The 13308-nt window shown below is 39.7% G+C and overlaps 1 protein-coding gene across 2 annotated transcripts in view; it reads right to left on the reverse strand.

Annotated features, from left to right (window-relative positions):
- MYCBP2 (MYC binding protein 2) overlaps positions 1-13308 on the reverse strand; it is a 178281-nt gene that overhangs the window by 148354 nt on the left and 16619 nt on the right. For both annotated transcript variants that reach the window (XM_089511145.1, XM_089511144.1), the window contains exons 2-5: positions 9915-9990; positions 2352-2567; positions 2073-2226; positions 684-880 (exon numbers count right to left, since the gene is read on the reverse strand). In XM_089511145.1, coding sequence (XP_089367271.1) covers positions 684-880; positions 2073-2226; positions 2352-2567; positions 9915-9990 — 643 coding nt within the window. The remainder of the gene's footprint in view (positions 1-683; positions 881-2072; positions 2227-2351; positions 2568-9914; positions 9991-13308) is intronic.

Consider the following 13308-nt stretch of genomic DNA (forward strand, 5'->3'; position numbering starts at 1 on the left):
GTTTGCATACCTCCCTTGACTATTTTCCCTTTGAATTTCTCAGAAAAAGCATACACACACATACACACACATACACATACACACACCCACACGCAAACCCTGCAAAAACATTACCAGTTATCTTTTTTTTAAAAAAATGTCCAGCGCTCCTCTTCGAATCTAAAAAAATTAGAGCTTTTACTAGAAGCCTGAAATAGTGACTCCAAACAAGGAAGCAGCTACTTATAAGTCTGAATTTATTATGGTTAGAATTCAAAGATATGCTTTAAGAATGCCGAAGGGCTTGGCCATGCCCAATGGAAATTTTGTTTTTATTTTTTACTAGTTCACAGCCTTTCCTTGCTTTCAAAAGATTTACGCCAAAATTCCCTTGGGCTCTTGGAACCAATCACATCTTTCTTTGGATCAGGGCCACTACATTTTAGTTTAGGATATTTAAACAGACATTACAATTTCTCAAGAACTGACTGAGACATTTCCTTCTAAACTCTTCAGAATAAAATAAGCTGTATCTGTCAATTTTGTGACATGTGTCAAATTCATGAAAAGCACAGGCTATGCTTAGGTGAATTGTATTGCCCAAATATACTGTCTCTCTCACAGTATTTCCAACATGTTGAGATTAAGGCCAGATACTGATGTGTACATTCAGCCAACACTATAAGGTAGTTGTGATAAAACACCTGGATAGTTTGACAAGCATGGCTCCCGTTGTTGGTGAGGATAGCAGAGATGGCCTGAAGTGTTCTTCCTGTTTCTCCCCATGCAGCTACAAGACTGAAGAGGCAAGCGCAGGAAAGTGCTGTCAAAGACTGACCAGTACTGTCATTCATCCCAGTACTCCGAACAGTTATTTCTAGAAGAAGCTGGAACAGAGACTCTAAAGATAAAACAAAATGTTACTTACACAAAGTAGAGGGCTTTCACAACACACACAAAAAAAAACTAAAAGTAAAACAAACCCAACCCCAACATGAGACTCTAGCTTTGTTGGTGGTGAGACTGAGGGACAGACAACTGAAGTTAGCAGTAATGTCATCACATGCCCTGGGAGCTCCTGCTCAAAATTTACTCTCAATTGCTTATATGCTTTTCAAGGAACTAAACATCATCTGTGACATATTATAAACATGATGCACTGTTCTTTAATTGTTAACCATCCCATATCATGGAAATATACAGTGGATAAAGAACAAACAAGGCATCCAATACTGTCAGTGTTGCATTTAAGTGATGGAAGATTTCTGCCTGCTAAGTTAGAGTTCGATTCACAACGGAACACTTTAAAATACCTCACCCTGCCATACTAAAAAAGTTTTGCCTCACTACTTAGGGTGTGGCAAATAACAGCTGTAACTGGTGCAATAATGGCATGCTTCATATTTGTGTGAACACTGACAATTGTATGCACATGCCTCAACAAATGAGAAATCAACCTTTATGCAAATCTATTCTGCAATGATTACAGAAGAATGAAAAAATGTTTTGTTAAAACTGCTGTTTTTATTATAATTTTGTTGTAATTAGAACATAACTAATACAGCAGTGGCTGTCAGCAGTCTGCATGTTGATGTTGCATATTATTTAAACTAATTCGAATATCCTTGTTTTCAAACATTAAGAGATCTTTTAATTTAAATTATTTAATTATTTAACCATATAGATGCATTAACTCAGAAGGAAGCATGCCAACTTTATGCATGTCATTACAATGAGCAATCTTAAAAATGTGTATCTGTTATCTTTCTGTCATCTTTTATCCTTGCAAAAAAAAAAAGGGGGGGGGTCTTAACAGAGCAAAGACCGTATTTCTCTAAGGAGATATCTTCCTCAACAGGGTTTGCTATCTCTTTGTTCTGATTTGTTTCAACTTTGCTTGCTCTCCTTGTTCATGAACTTCTACTTTTATTGCTATTTTGTTTTTCATATTAAGATATGAGAAGTCAGAGAAATATTTATCAGCTACCCAAATGCTCACTATTGATTACTAAATATGCCTCCCAGGATCTGTGATGAATATTATCAACATTTCCTATTTTGGAAATTCAGAATGAAATTGCAGAAAACATTACCTAGAACTTCAGGGGGTTCTGACTGGAGACCTTCTGGTTGCTGGCCTTGAAGCACATTAAGTAGGGCCTGCAGACTTCTTAAACAAAGGGAAGGGTGAGAAAATCTTGTCTCTTTGATGAGTTCAAACACCTCACATAGTCCAACTTCAATGATCTAAAATACAGAAGAAACACTCCCATTAGAGAAAGGATGCTTTGAGTTCTGTGCTACAGACTATTTCAAAGAGAATGATGTTAAAAGCATGGCAACTCAACACAAACTGCTCAGGTACAGTTTACCTTTGGAAGCTTGATAGGTGGTTCTTTAGCCTCTTCTTCTTCATCACTATCAGAATCACCACTCTGCACTGTATTTTTTGAAGCCAATGCCACTGAAGTTTCCCTTTTCTGCCATTCCAGAACACAATGCCGCACGTTGCAATAGACATTGAAAGCTGAAGGATTGCTGTGAAGTTTGATGTCTGGTATGGTTACCATACTATCCAGGTTTTCACTCTGATAAGAAAACAGAATTTTTTCTTGCAATTAAGAATTCAACAAAGGCTTCATTCATGTTTTATTAGAGAACCATTCATCATAACTACATCTTTATGACAAGCTCCCTGTATTGTTTAAGTAACAGGTCAGTTATTCTTGTCACTTAAAGGAACCTGTGAAAGGAGGAAAGTCAGATTTAAAACTGACAATCACAATGTTCAATGTAAAAAGATTTTTTAAAAAAAAGTACTACTGAAATATATCTGCTTTTGTTAGAAATTAGAGACAAGCCACAAATGAGTGAACTTTTTTTCTTATATAGCTTCTCTACAGGAATCACTTATAAATTAACTGAAGCAAGGATGCCACGCTGTATGAACTCACTCATTAAGCAGATTTCACATCCAATTCCCCTGGAGGTGTGGCACCAAGAAGATGTGTGCTAAAGATCAGGAGCAGATTTTAATTAAGGGCACAAAGAAAGCCCACCTGCTACTACAGCCCACAATGCCCACTTCCCTGTCACCACCACTGTTGTCATGGGATGCGCAATTGTAAAGGTGTCTTTTCTTGAAATTCTATGATCCTTCATCACATTTTTACTTGGCAGTTGCAAATGCTACATCAGTGCTCACAGAAGAAGATTCAAAAAACAGGAAAGGCAAATATACATCTTAAGCATTCTGATTCACGTGCCAAAGAACACCAACTAGATGAAGATGCATGATTAGCTGCCTTGTGTGATTTATACATTTATGGTGAAAATACTGAGCTAGAGTTAAGGACATCCTTAGTTTGCATCCTAAGTCTGCCATAAACTCACTAGTTGGCCTTAGATAAGACAAGATCAACCTTGACCCTTACCCATCTTCAGTCCAAAAACAGCACATCTGACCTACCATACAAAATTACTGAAAGAATTAAAACAATGTATGTGAAACATTCTGAATGTTTTACTGTGTGGTATAAATGATAACTATCATTATCATTATTCTCTTAAATAATAGTCCAGGCAAAATACTGCAAGATACATGTGAATGAGTCTGAAAGAAGAGAGTAAAGCAGCTTTCTCTACTCCAGCCTGGAAATCGTTACAGAAAGAAAAGAATGGAAAGAAGTGGTGTTCCAGTCTTCCTGTTCTTCATCCACAAATTACACCAAACCATGCCCTATGAGGAATGACTTAGGGAGCTGGGGATGTTTAGCCTGGAGAAAAGAAGGTTAAGAGGTGATATGATAGCCCTGTTTAAATATTTGAAAGGATGTCATATTGAAGAGGGAGCAAGCTTGTTTTCTGCTGCTCCAGAGAACAGGACCCGGAACAATGGATGCAAGCTACAGGAAAAGAGATTCCACCTGAACATTAGGAGGAACTTCCTGACAGTAAGGGCTGTTCGACAGTGGAATGCACTCCCTCGGAGGGTGATAGAGTCTCCTTCCTTGGAGGTCTTTAAACAGAGGCTGGATGGCCATCTGTCAGGGATGCTTTGAATTGGATTTCCTGCATGGCAGGGAGTTGGACTGGATGGCCCTAGTGGTCTCTTCCAACTCTACGATTCTATGATTCTATGAAAAGCACCCTTGAAAATCTTTACAAGGTTTCTTTACTTTCTGCACTTGCTTTCTGCACTTTACAGAGTGCAGTTTAAAAAATTCCTATTTGTGCTTTCCCCTAGTTTCCTCTGATCTCTAAAAGGAATAACACCCTGGAAGAGAACATGTAGGCCTCGTTCAAAGATAAACGAAATAGAGCACCTACTGGGGAAAAACAATGTACACTTTATGACAATACAATTTACAGTGTCTTGTAGAAATATTAACACACCACTTTTAAGTTTTCCATAATATGTTGCATTACAACCTGGAGCTGAAACTGATTTAACTGGAATTATTGCCAATTGAGGTACACAAGATAACACTGTGAAGAAGTAATACAGCTTTATTTAGAGCTCAAAAACTAAGTAAACAATAACAAATTGGTATTTGTGGTTGCCTTTTTACTCTGGCAAACCTAAATAAGCTCTGATGTAATTATCTCCAAGAAATAGCTGAATGGAGTCCACCTGTGTGCAGTTCCAGTGCCACATAATCTCTAATTAAATATCTATAATCTGAAAGGTATCAGCTTATGGAAGTTTGTCGGTAAACAAACAATATCATGAAGACCAAAGAGCTATCAAAACAAATCCTGGATAAATCTGTGCAGAAGTAACAATCAGGATTGGGTTATAAATTAATCCCCAAAGTATGAACATCCAGCATGGTGTTGTGGTTTGATTGTTGGACTGCCACTCTGGATTCTCTGCTCAGTCTTGTAAAGTGACCTTAAGCAAGTCACCCTCTCTCAGCCTCAAATGACAGCCGAGAAAATCCCATTACAATGTCGCCATAAATTGGAAACAACCTGACAGCACACCACCACCACCACCACCACAACAACAATCAGGATTGGGTTATAAATTAATCCTCAAATAATGAACATCCCTGAAGCACTGTTATATCTATTCTTTAAAAAAAGAAAGAATACGGATCAACCATAAGCATGTCTAGAGAAAATCATCTGCCTCAACTATGTGACTAGTTAAGGAGGGCATTCACTGGACAAGCAACCAAGAGGTCAATGGTAACTTTGAGGTGGTTCAAAATTTTGTTTTAAAAAGAGATAGAGACTGTAGTAAACTGACAGATGCACTGATGTACAAAACTGACAGAGCTTTGCCCAAGAAGACTCACAGGTGTAATTTCTGCCTACGCTGTTTCAACCAGGTATTGACTCAGAGGACTGAATATGTGTGTAATCAACCAATTTACTTAACTGTTATGTCCCAATAAAACTGTTTTGCACCTTCATAGTGGTCAGTATCTCACACTGTTACCATATTGAGTGGTAACAATGGTAATTAAATCAATTTCAATTCCAGGATGTGGAACTGAAAACAAAATGTGGAAAAGTCAAAGTGGCAAATGAATACTTTTGCAAGGCACTATACAAATTGAATTATGGCAGGTCTTAGTCAAAAGGATAATACATTCAACAAAAAGGGAGGGGGAGCAGGAATGAAATCAGATAGCAAAGCTTTTAAAGTAGAAAACATTACTGTCAATTTTAATATATGAATTGTTTTTCCAAAAGAAGTACTTTTAGCTTTGATTGCCTTTGCATCCCACTACAGACCTCACTCAAGTCATCAGACCTGGAGTACTTTTTTTTATTAGTCATTGCTCAAATTGCAGTGATGAAAAAGATTATTTTGTTATCAGCTCTTATCTGCAAATATTTCCATTGCCCTTCACCTTTACAGTTTGGATGCAACAAGCATTATTCATAACTTTATAGCCACATTGCTAGTCTACTCCAAAAGAGTATTTGTGTCTAATGATTCTATGGAAGTTTAGCTGATGTAAGCAGATCACAGAAAGTAAATTACACCATTGGTCCAGTACCTTTGTTGACTGCCCATTGTCTTTGAGGCACAACTAAAACCAATTTTAATGTACAATTTTAAGTCTTAAACAGTTCAGATCTTTAAAAAAACATATTCTGTCATGTTCCATTACAATTTCTGGAGATCAGTTAAATACATTCCACTGATCGCTTTGGAATTCTATTCCATGAGGGCATGAAGAGAGGAGTCCTTGGTAGCTGCCCAGAATGTTAAACTCCTTTCCCTTAAATGGCTTGCTGAAAGATAGACCTGCACATTTTTCAACTCAATTACAAGCCCTCCAATATTGTGACCAGCTGGATCCAGGGGATAAAACCAAAGCATTTATGAGTTCCTATCATTCCATCCCCGCAAGACCACCTTCATGTGCCAACATCAACAATACTTCAAACAGACAATAAAATATACATTCAAAATGTAGATCAGTATTTTAATTCTCAAATCAAAATACAGGCTTATTCCCTTTTTACACGCCAAACAAATACCACATTATTACATATTTAATACTTTATATTTTAATTAATTTTTAGTAGGTGCCCATGATATAATTATAGTCAATTAACCAATGTAATCAGAACTGAATTCTGCAAACTCATAGCTGCAAAGGCATACTTTTGGTGACATACATCAACTCTTTCTTTATCTTATGACTCCTATAGTCTAAAACTCTAATGCAGCATGCATTTGTTAGAAACCAAAGGAGAAAAACCAGAAGCATTGCAGCCACAAAAGTTAGTTCCAATTCTTTTTTCTCCAGCTTCCCTGGGTTACTATATTTCCAACTTAATTATCCTCATGGTTCAGGCTTCCAAACTATTACCCTAAGGATGTGTGGAACACAGCTCTTCTGCAATAGTTTGAATAACAGACAATTTAAATGATATAAAAGCAAATTGACATATATTACCAATAGTACATTTGATGTTTCAGAATTAAGATAAACAAGGACACTTTTATTCTCTCATTTTTTTTCCAGTGATGAAAGTATTGTTTCATTTACAGAGTACCACACCCTTAAGTATCCATTCATAGTTATCTGAATTTAATTTAAAGTTCTATGTTTTTATGGGTGCATCTACACAGCAGAAATAACACAGCTTGACACTTTAACTTCCGCGACTCTATCCTACGGAATCTTGGGAGTTTGTGGTTTGGTAAAGCACCAGAGCTCTCTGATGGATTAGGATGAATACCTCACCAAACTACAAATCTCAGGATTCCATAGGATAGATGAAGCGAAAAACAGAATGAGTGACAAATGGCACAAGCAAATCAACAGGAGCCACTCTGTGCTGAATATGAGGCAGTACAAGCAGTGTGAGTAGCATGGAGAGATTCTTCACGTTAGATCAAAACCACATAATAAGGATCTGCATAATACAGGGGTAGGCAACCCTTTTGAGCCGGGGGCCAGGTTGCTGTCCCTCAGACAACCGGGGGGGGGGGGGGGGGGGGCGAAGCAAAATAAATAAATAAATAAATAATTTTAAAAATTAAATAAATAAATAAACCGGGACAAATGTAGGACAAAATTTTCAAATGGAGGACACTTTTTTAAATAAAAAATGGAGGACACACGAAAAAATTTGCTGATTTTTAAAAAAATGTTAAGATAAATGCATGTTTCTGAGGCTTCTATAGACAACTGCCCCACCATGCCCCTCGCACGAGACGCCAAAGGCCCCGGCGGCAATCGGCGGCAGGACTGGGCTGGGGCCGGTCCCAAGGCCTTGCCGAGCTGTATCCGGCCCGCGGGCCGCAGGTTGCCTACCCCTGGCATAATACTTGTTCCGCCTGTAAAGAAAAAATGCTCAGCAATCTTACAGAATAGCCAAAGAAAGAACTGCAATTACCAAAGTGTTGCTGCAGTTCCAGACAAAAAATAACTGATGATAAAGGTGGGTATCCTGCATAGACATGCAGTTTGAGGTGTGGCAGGGTTCCCATCCAAAATACTTTGCTCAGCTTTAGAAGTCAACAAGCTGCACATGTGAATCACAGAGACCACAAATAATCATCATCTTCAAGGACTGGGTCAGGAAGCATTAGGCACAAATCAAACTAGAGGTTTGCTACTCCGGGTAGGGTGGCAGGATTTGGTCAAGATACCGTAACTTACAGCATAGAAGGAATACACCATGTATATAAAGTAATACAATAATAAAATGATAAGCAACATATAACATATCTGTTACCAAGTGATTCTTACACTGCACAATCTAAAATGAAGCAGGAAATATGTTTGAAAGAAGGTATGCTTACAGAAAAACAGGAAAAGTAGAAGAAACAAGGATTATTCAAATAAATTCAGATCTTGATAGGAAGGGTAAGAAATCTACAGATTTGCATCAAACTGGCAGAAATAAGGAAAAGAAGGGAAATAATTACCCCTCTATAGAAATGACTATAAATAACATGCCTGATATTGAATTTATCTCATGTGAACTGGAACTGATTCAATGCATTATGAGCATCAAACCAGTTGCCAAAGGTTTGGTGAACTAAGTGTGTGTGTGTGTGTGTGTGTGTGTGTGTGTGTGTGTAACAGATTCATTTGTAGCTGTATTTGAACCACAAACAATTTTTAAAAAGTAATGGTTTGACTCCCTGCTTCAAATCATGATTTGCTAAAATCTCCTCTGATACAGTTAGGGCCGATACAGACAGGCACAATATGGCGACTTCAGAGCGGTGTGGCATTCAGATGGCACACGCCCCTACACCGCTGGGAAGCCGCACAGCTGACCAAACATGCGGCAGCTTCACAGCATTTAGACACCATGCACAGCCAAGCCCAGGTGGCACAGGGAAAGCTGCCAAAAAAGGGAGCAGCGATTTTCTGCTGGTATTTGTGTTAGCAACACCCTGGAGTGGGGCCATGGTATGCAGTTGCTGTGGTGCCCACCCGGCTCTTTCAGGGGCAGCATCACGTCACCCTTTTGGGCCGGTCTGTTTTGGCTCTTACTTGCATGCTATACTGTATATTAACAAGTTTGGTAACTGGAAAGATACTTTGAACCCATTGAAGTTTCTGAATAGTTTCCAAAGACAGCCCCATGTAGAGTGAATTACAGTAATGCAAACGGGATGTAATCAAGGCATATGTCACTATAGCCAGATCTGACTTATCAAGGAATAGGCACAGCTGGTGCACTAGTTTTAACTGTGTGAATGCCCGCCTAGCCACTGCCAAAACCTGGACATCCAGGATCAAAGTAGAGTCCAGGAGCACACCCAAGCCGCAAGCTAGAGATTTCAAGGGGAGTGTAACGCCGTCCAGCACAGGGCAAAGTCCCTATTCCTTGATCTACCTTATGACAGCTTCCTTTCTCATGGCAGCTTTTTGTACCACATGGGGTATCCCCACTTTAGCAACTCTTTGTACCACAGCTGCAGCTGAAAATAGGGAGCAAGACACATTTTGTGTAAGCTACAACATACGCTTGCATATACACACTTGTATTCATGTTATTTCCTAGCAATTATGTTCAGACACAACTGCAAGTTTTTCTTATCTGAACTTGTTTTAGGTTCCAAGCTAAAAAGGAGTTGTTCAACTGGCTATTTTAAACCGCTGAAAATGTAAATTTTCATTGCAATACCTGCATTACATTTTAGAAACTGTATATATTTTAAAATACCTTGCAATTAATAAAGAACCTTAAGACTGAAATCCAAATCCAAATAATATAATAACTGAATATAGTAAAACAAAAAGAAAGCACAATGTAGTTGTGCTATAAACTATTCAAACTAATCCAGACTGAATGGAACTTCTTGGATTTCTTCAAGCAATGATTATTTTAATAATACAATCTTTCTCTTAAGGATTTCTCCCTAGTTTTCAGTCACCTAGTCCAAGCTGAAATACATAAATATATATAATGCAAGCATAAAAGAGAAGAAATATCAGATTTACCTTGTTCCGAGTTTTTATTTTCAGTTTACTTTTCTGCTTTCTTTTTAGCTTCTTCTTGCTTAAAAGCTTTTTACACCTAGGTAAAAGAAAAGAAAAAATGTCATGCTGGGGGGGAAACCCAACAACACATACAGGATTACATTAGCTATGTGTATAAGGTGTATACAAATGAATAAATAACATAACATAAAAGAATAAATGAATTTCATAACATAAATTTTATGTTTCATTTCTAAGACACCTCAAGTATATGCAAATATTCCAAAATCTAAATAAATAAATAATCTGAAATCCCAAACATTTCTGGTCCCAAGCATTTTATTACTTATTATTTATTAATTTCATTTCATTTATATACTGCTTTTCTCATCAGAGGGAATCCAAAGTGGCTCACAGATAAAACCTTTACAATTCTTATAGAATTCAAATAATTAAAATGTCTATATATAAAAACACATAAAATATACACAAGCAATATTTGGTATTGCTATTTGCCCCTCCAAGCCTCTTCCCAACCACCTCCCAAGGGGACAGCTGAGCTGAAAAGAAAGAGGAAGGGTGAGCATTAGCCCCCTGAGCCTCTTCCCAGACTAGTTGCCTCCCGAAGGGACAGCTGAGCTGAAAAGGAGGAAATGAGATAGGGCAGAAGTAGAGATATTTATACAAATAATGGCGGGTTACAGACCGCCGAAAAGCGGTGGCCTGTACCCGCCCCTTTCCCCAGGGTATCAGGGCCTCAGTGGCCAGAATAGCAGCCGCTGAGGCCCCGATCCGCCGCTTTCCAGGCTGCAGGGAAGCGGCAAAAGGCTGCTTCCCCGCAGCTTGAAAAGGGGTGTCCTTGGGGCTTCAAAACCCAAGGACACCCCGCAGCGGCGGGGAGGAGGAGGAGAAAGGGGCCGCTTGGCCCCTTTCTCCCTTGTGTTGCTGGGCGCAGCTGTGTGAAGGCTGCGCCCAGCAACGCAAACCAGGAAGGCGCTCCGAAACGGAGCTCCTTCCTGCTCCGCGCAAAGGGCGCACTAAGTGCCCTGGCGCGGAGCGACGACGTCATGTCCGCGCCGCCCCGTATAGAGGCGGTGCGGTCGTGACGTTGTCATGGCGGCCCCCATGTAGATGGGGTGCCGCCATTTTGTACAGACTCAGTCCGTACTAGGATTAGGGGGGTGCAGAAGCACCGCACCTTCCTAACCCTAGTACGGACTGAGTCCGTACTAAAAGGCCCGTTTGTAACAGGCCAATATTAACTTTTCCAACCTCTGTTTTACACAGAGACACATACAGACATCTCTCTCCCCAACTGTGAGTTAACACAAGGTGGATGTTGGAATAGGTTATTATCATAAAAGCAACCCTTTCGCAACCTCTGCCTTGCACACATACATACAATCTCCTGAAATGTAGGTTATTATGGGGATGTGATAATGAGAAAGCAAATGTTCCATAAAGCAAACTCTTCAAAGATGTTTTTCACATGAAAAGCAACCCTTTCCAACCTCTGCTTCACACATAAATACAAAATCTGTGGATTTACTACACTGAATGAACGTAGTAGCCCACCAAAGAAAGAGTTCAAAGCATGCTTTCAATCCCAACTGCTACATGATGAGCTGTTGAAAAGGATTCAAAAGCAAGAAGATGTTGGAACTACCAGTGACTATCCTGCTGGCCGGGGATTGCCTGAGTTGCAATAGATGTGTAAATGCAGAAGAGTTCTGAGATAAAGCCAGGCAAGCAGTGCTGTAAGTCAGTCAGCACTATCTCACTTCCCAAACTCCCCTCATTCATCACATTCAGCCTCAAATGGTAGGCAATGTTTTTGATACTATCAAAATACTCATTTCTCAGAAAGAAAAATGGTGATACACAGAAAATCATATACATCCAGGCAATAAACCACTTTCAAACTCTCACACATAACTACACGCAGGCAGCCTTCCAATGAAACCTCACATAAATACACTGGAGTAGCAACACCTCTCCTTCAAAGCCCACATATACAACCACCTAAAAAGCAATCTCCCACACCTCACATACACCCAGTTATCTTAGATAATCCAGAAAACCACTCATGCAACACACTACCCCCTCTTCTAGCTAGGGAAAATACACCAAATATCCATCCATCCATCCATCCATACATACATACATACATATATATATTTAAATCTAACAGCTGCTATCTAAGCTTTCCCATTTTCTTTAATACCCCCCCCCCCTTTTTTTTCAAAGTAGCTTGGCTGGGCACAGTGAAAAAGCAAGGCATTCAACTCTCCCATCCTCTGTCTCTTCACATTTCCTTTCTGCATGTGAGACTTCGACTTGACTGTACACACACCCACACTCATATCCCCACAGAATCCACCATGGGCTCCCTCAGCCCCTTGCCAAAGATTCACCTCCAGAGTCCAAGATCTCAGTCTCTCTGATGTCATCTTTTCTTCCCCTTGGTTTTCAAGAAAAAAAGAGCTCATTTCAAAGCACTTGTTAATGGCATGAGCACTAGCAAACAGGCAGCCTTGCTATGCTGTCTCCACTACTGCTATGAAGACAGAACACACACCATATACTAGGGATGTATATACTAGGCATGCATCTTCCTCTCTCCACAAGTCCTTCATGATCACTGTTTCCTCTATGAGCTGATAATGGGTCCCTCCTGCTGACCCTGGTGCCAGCAGGTGGTAACTGACAAGATAATTCAAGAGGCTTTCAGAGTGGGGAGGGAGGAAGTAGGCAGGCAGACCACCTGGAGCATCTATATTGGCTGGCTGGAAGGAACCTGCAGCAGCAGCAGCAGGAGCATACATTTTAAATGCCCATACACTTTTTTACCCTGTGCAATGCTGTCAACCTGAGACTCTTCCCCCTGAGAAATGAAGGCTGTCATTTCTGAGAATGCTACATCCCTTACAGTCACCTGTGCTTCTCATAAAATGTCTCTGGAAGGTTGGTGGAACTCTCCTACACAAAATGGAATGGGGTGCAAAGGAGAAAGTGGCAAAAAGAGCACAGGCACTGTTTCTTCTGTGAACATCCTGAAGTTCATGTATTTTGGGATCCCAGGCCTTCTTAAAGCCACTTCCCTCTCACCCAGCAGCTGTTCCATTCCATAGCACATTATTCAGAACAGGCCCAATCCTCCACAAAGATTTTATACAGAAGGCATTAGGCCGGGCCGGGCCGGGGGGGGGGGGGAATAAATGTTCAGTCCATGAAACTTTTAAGTTATGTCATTTCTACCCTGGCATGAAAAAATTGCAGTTTAAGTTGGTTAACGGTAGCACTATTCTAAGGAAATGGACAATCAGGCGGTGTCACAGTAAAATTTCTTCAAAGTGTCCAAGTGCTGCTTAACTGCCATTTTCATATATTGTGTTTCGAATATTTGATTGTATAT

Source organism: Sceloporus occidentalis, unplaced genomic scaffold (assembly GCF_023333645.1).
Source record: "Sceloporus occidentalis isolate IW3139 unplaced genomic scaffold, rSceOcc1.0.p SCAF_2, whole genome shotgun sequence".
Classification (NCBI taxonomy): Eukaryota; Metazoa; Chordata; class Lepidosauria; order Squamata; family Phrynosomatidae; genus Sceloporus; species Sceloporus occidentalis.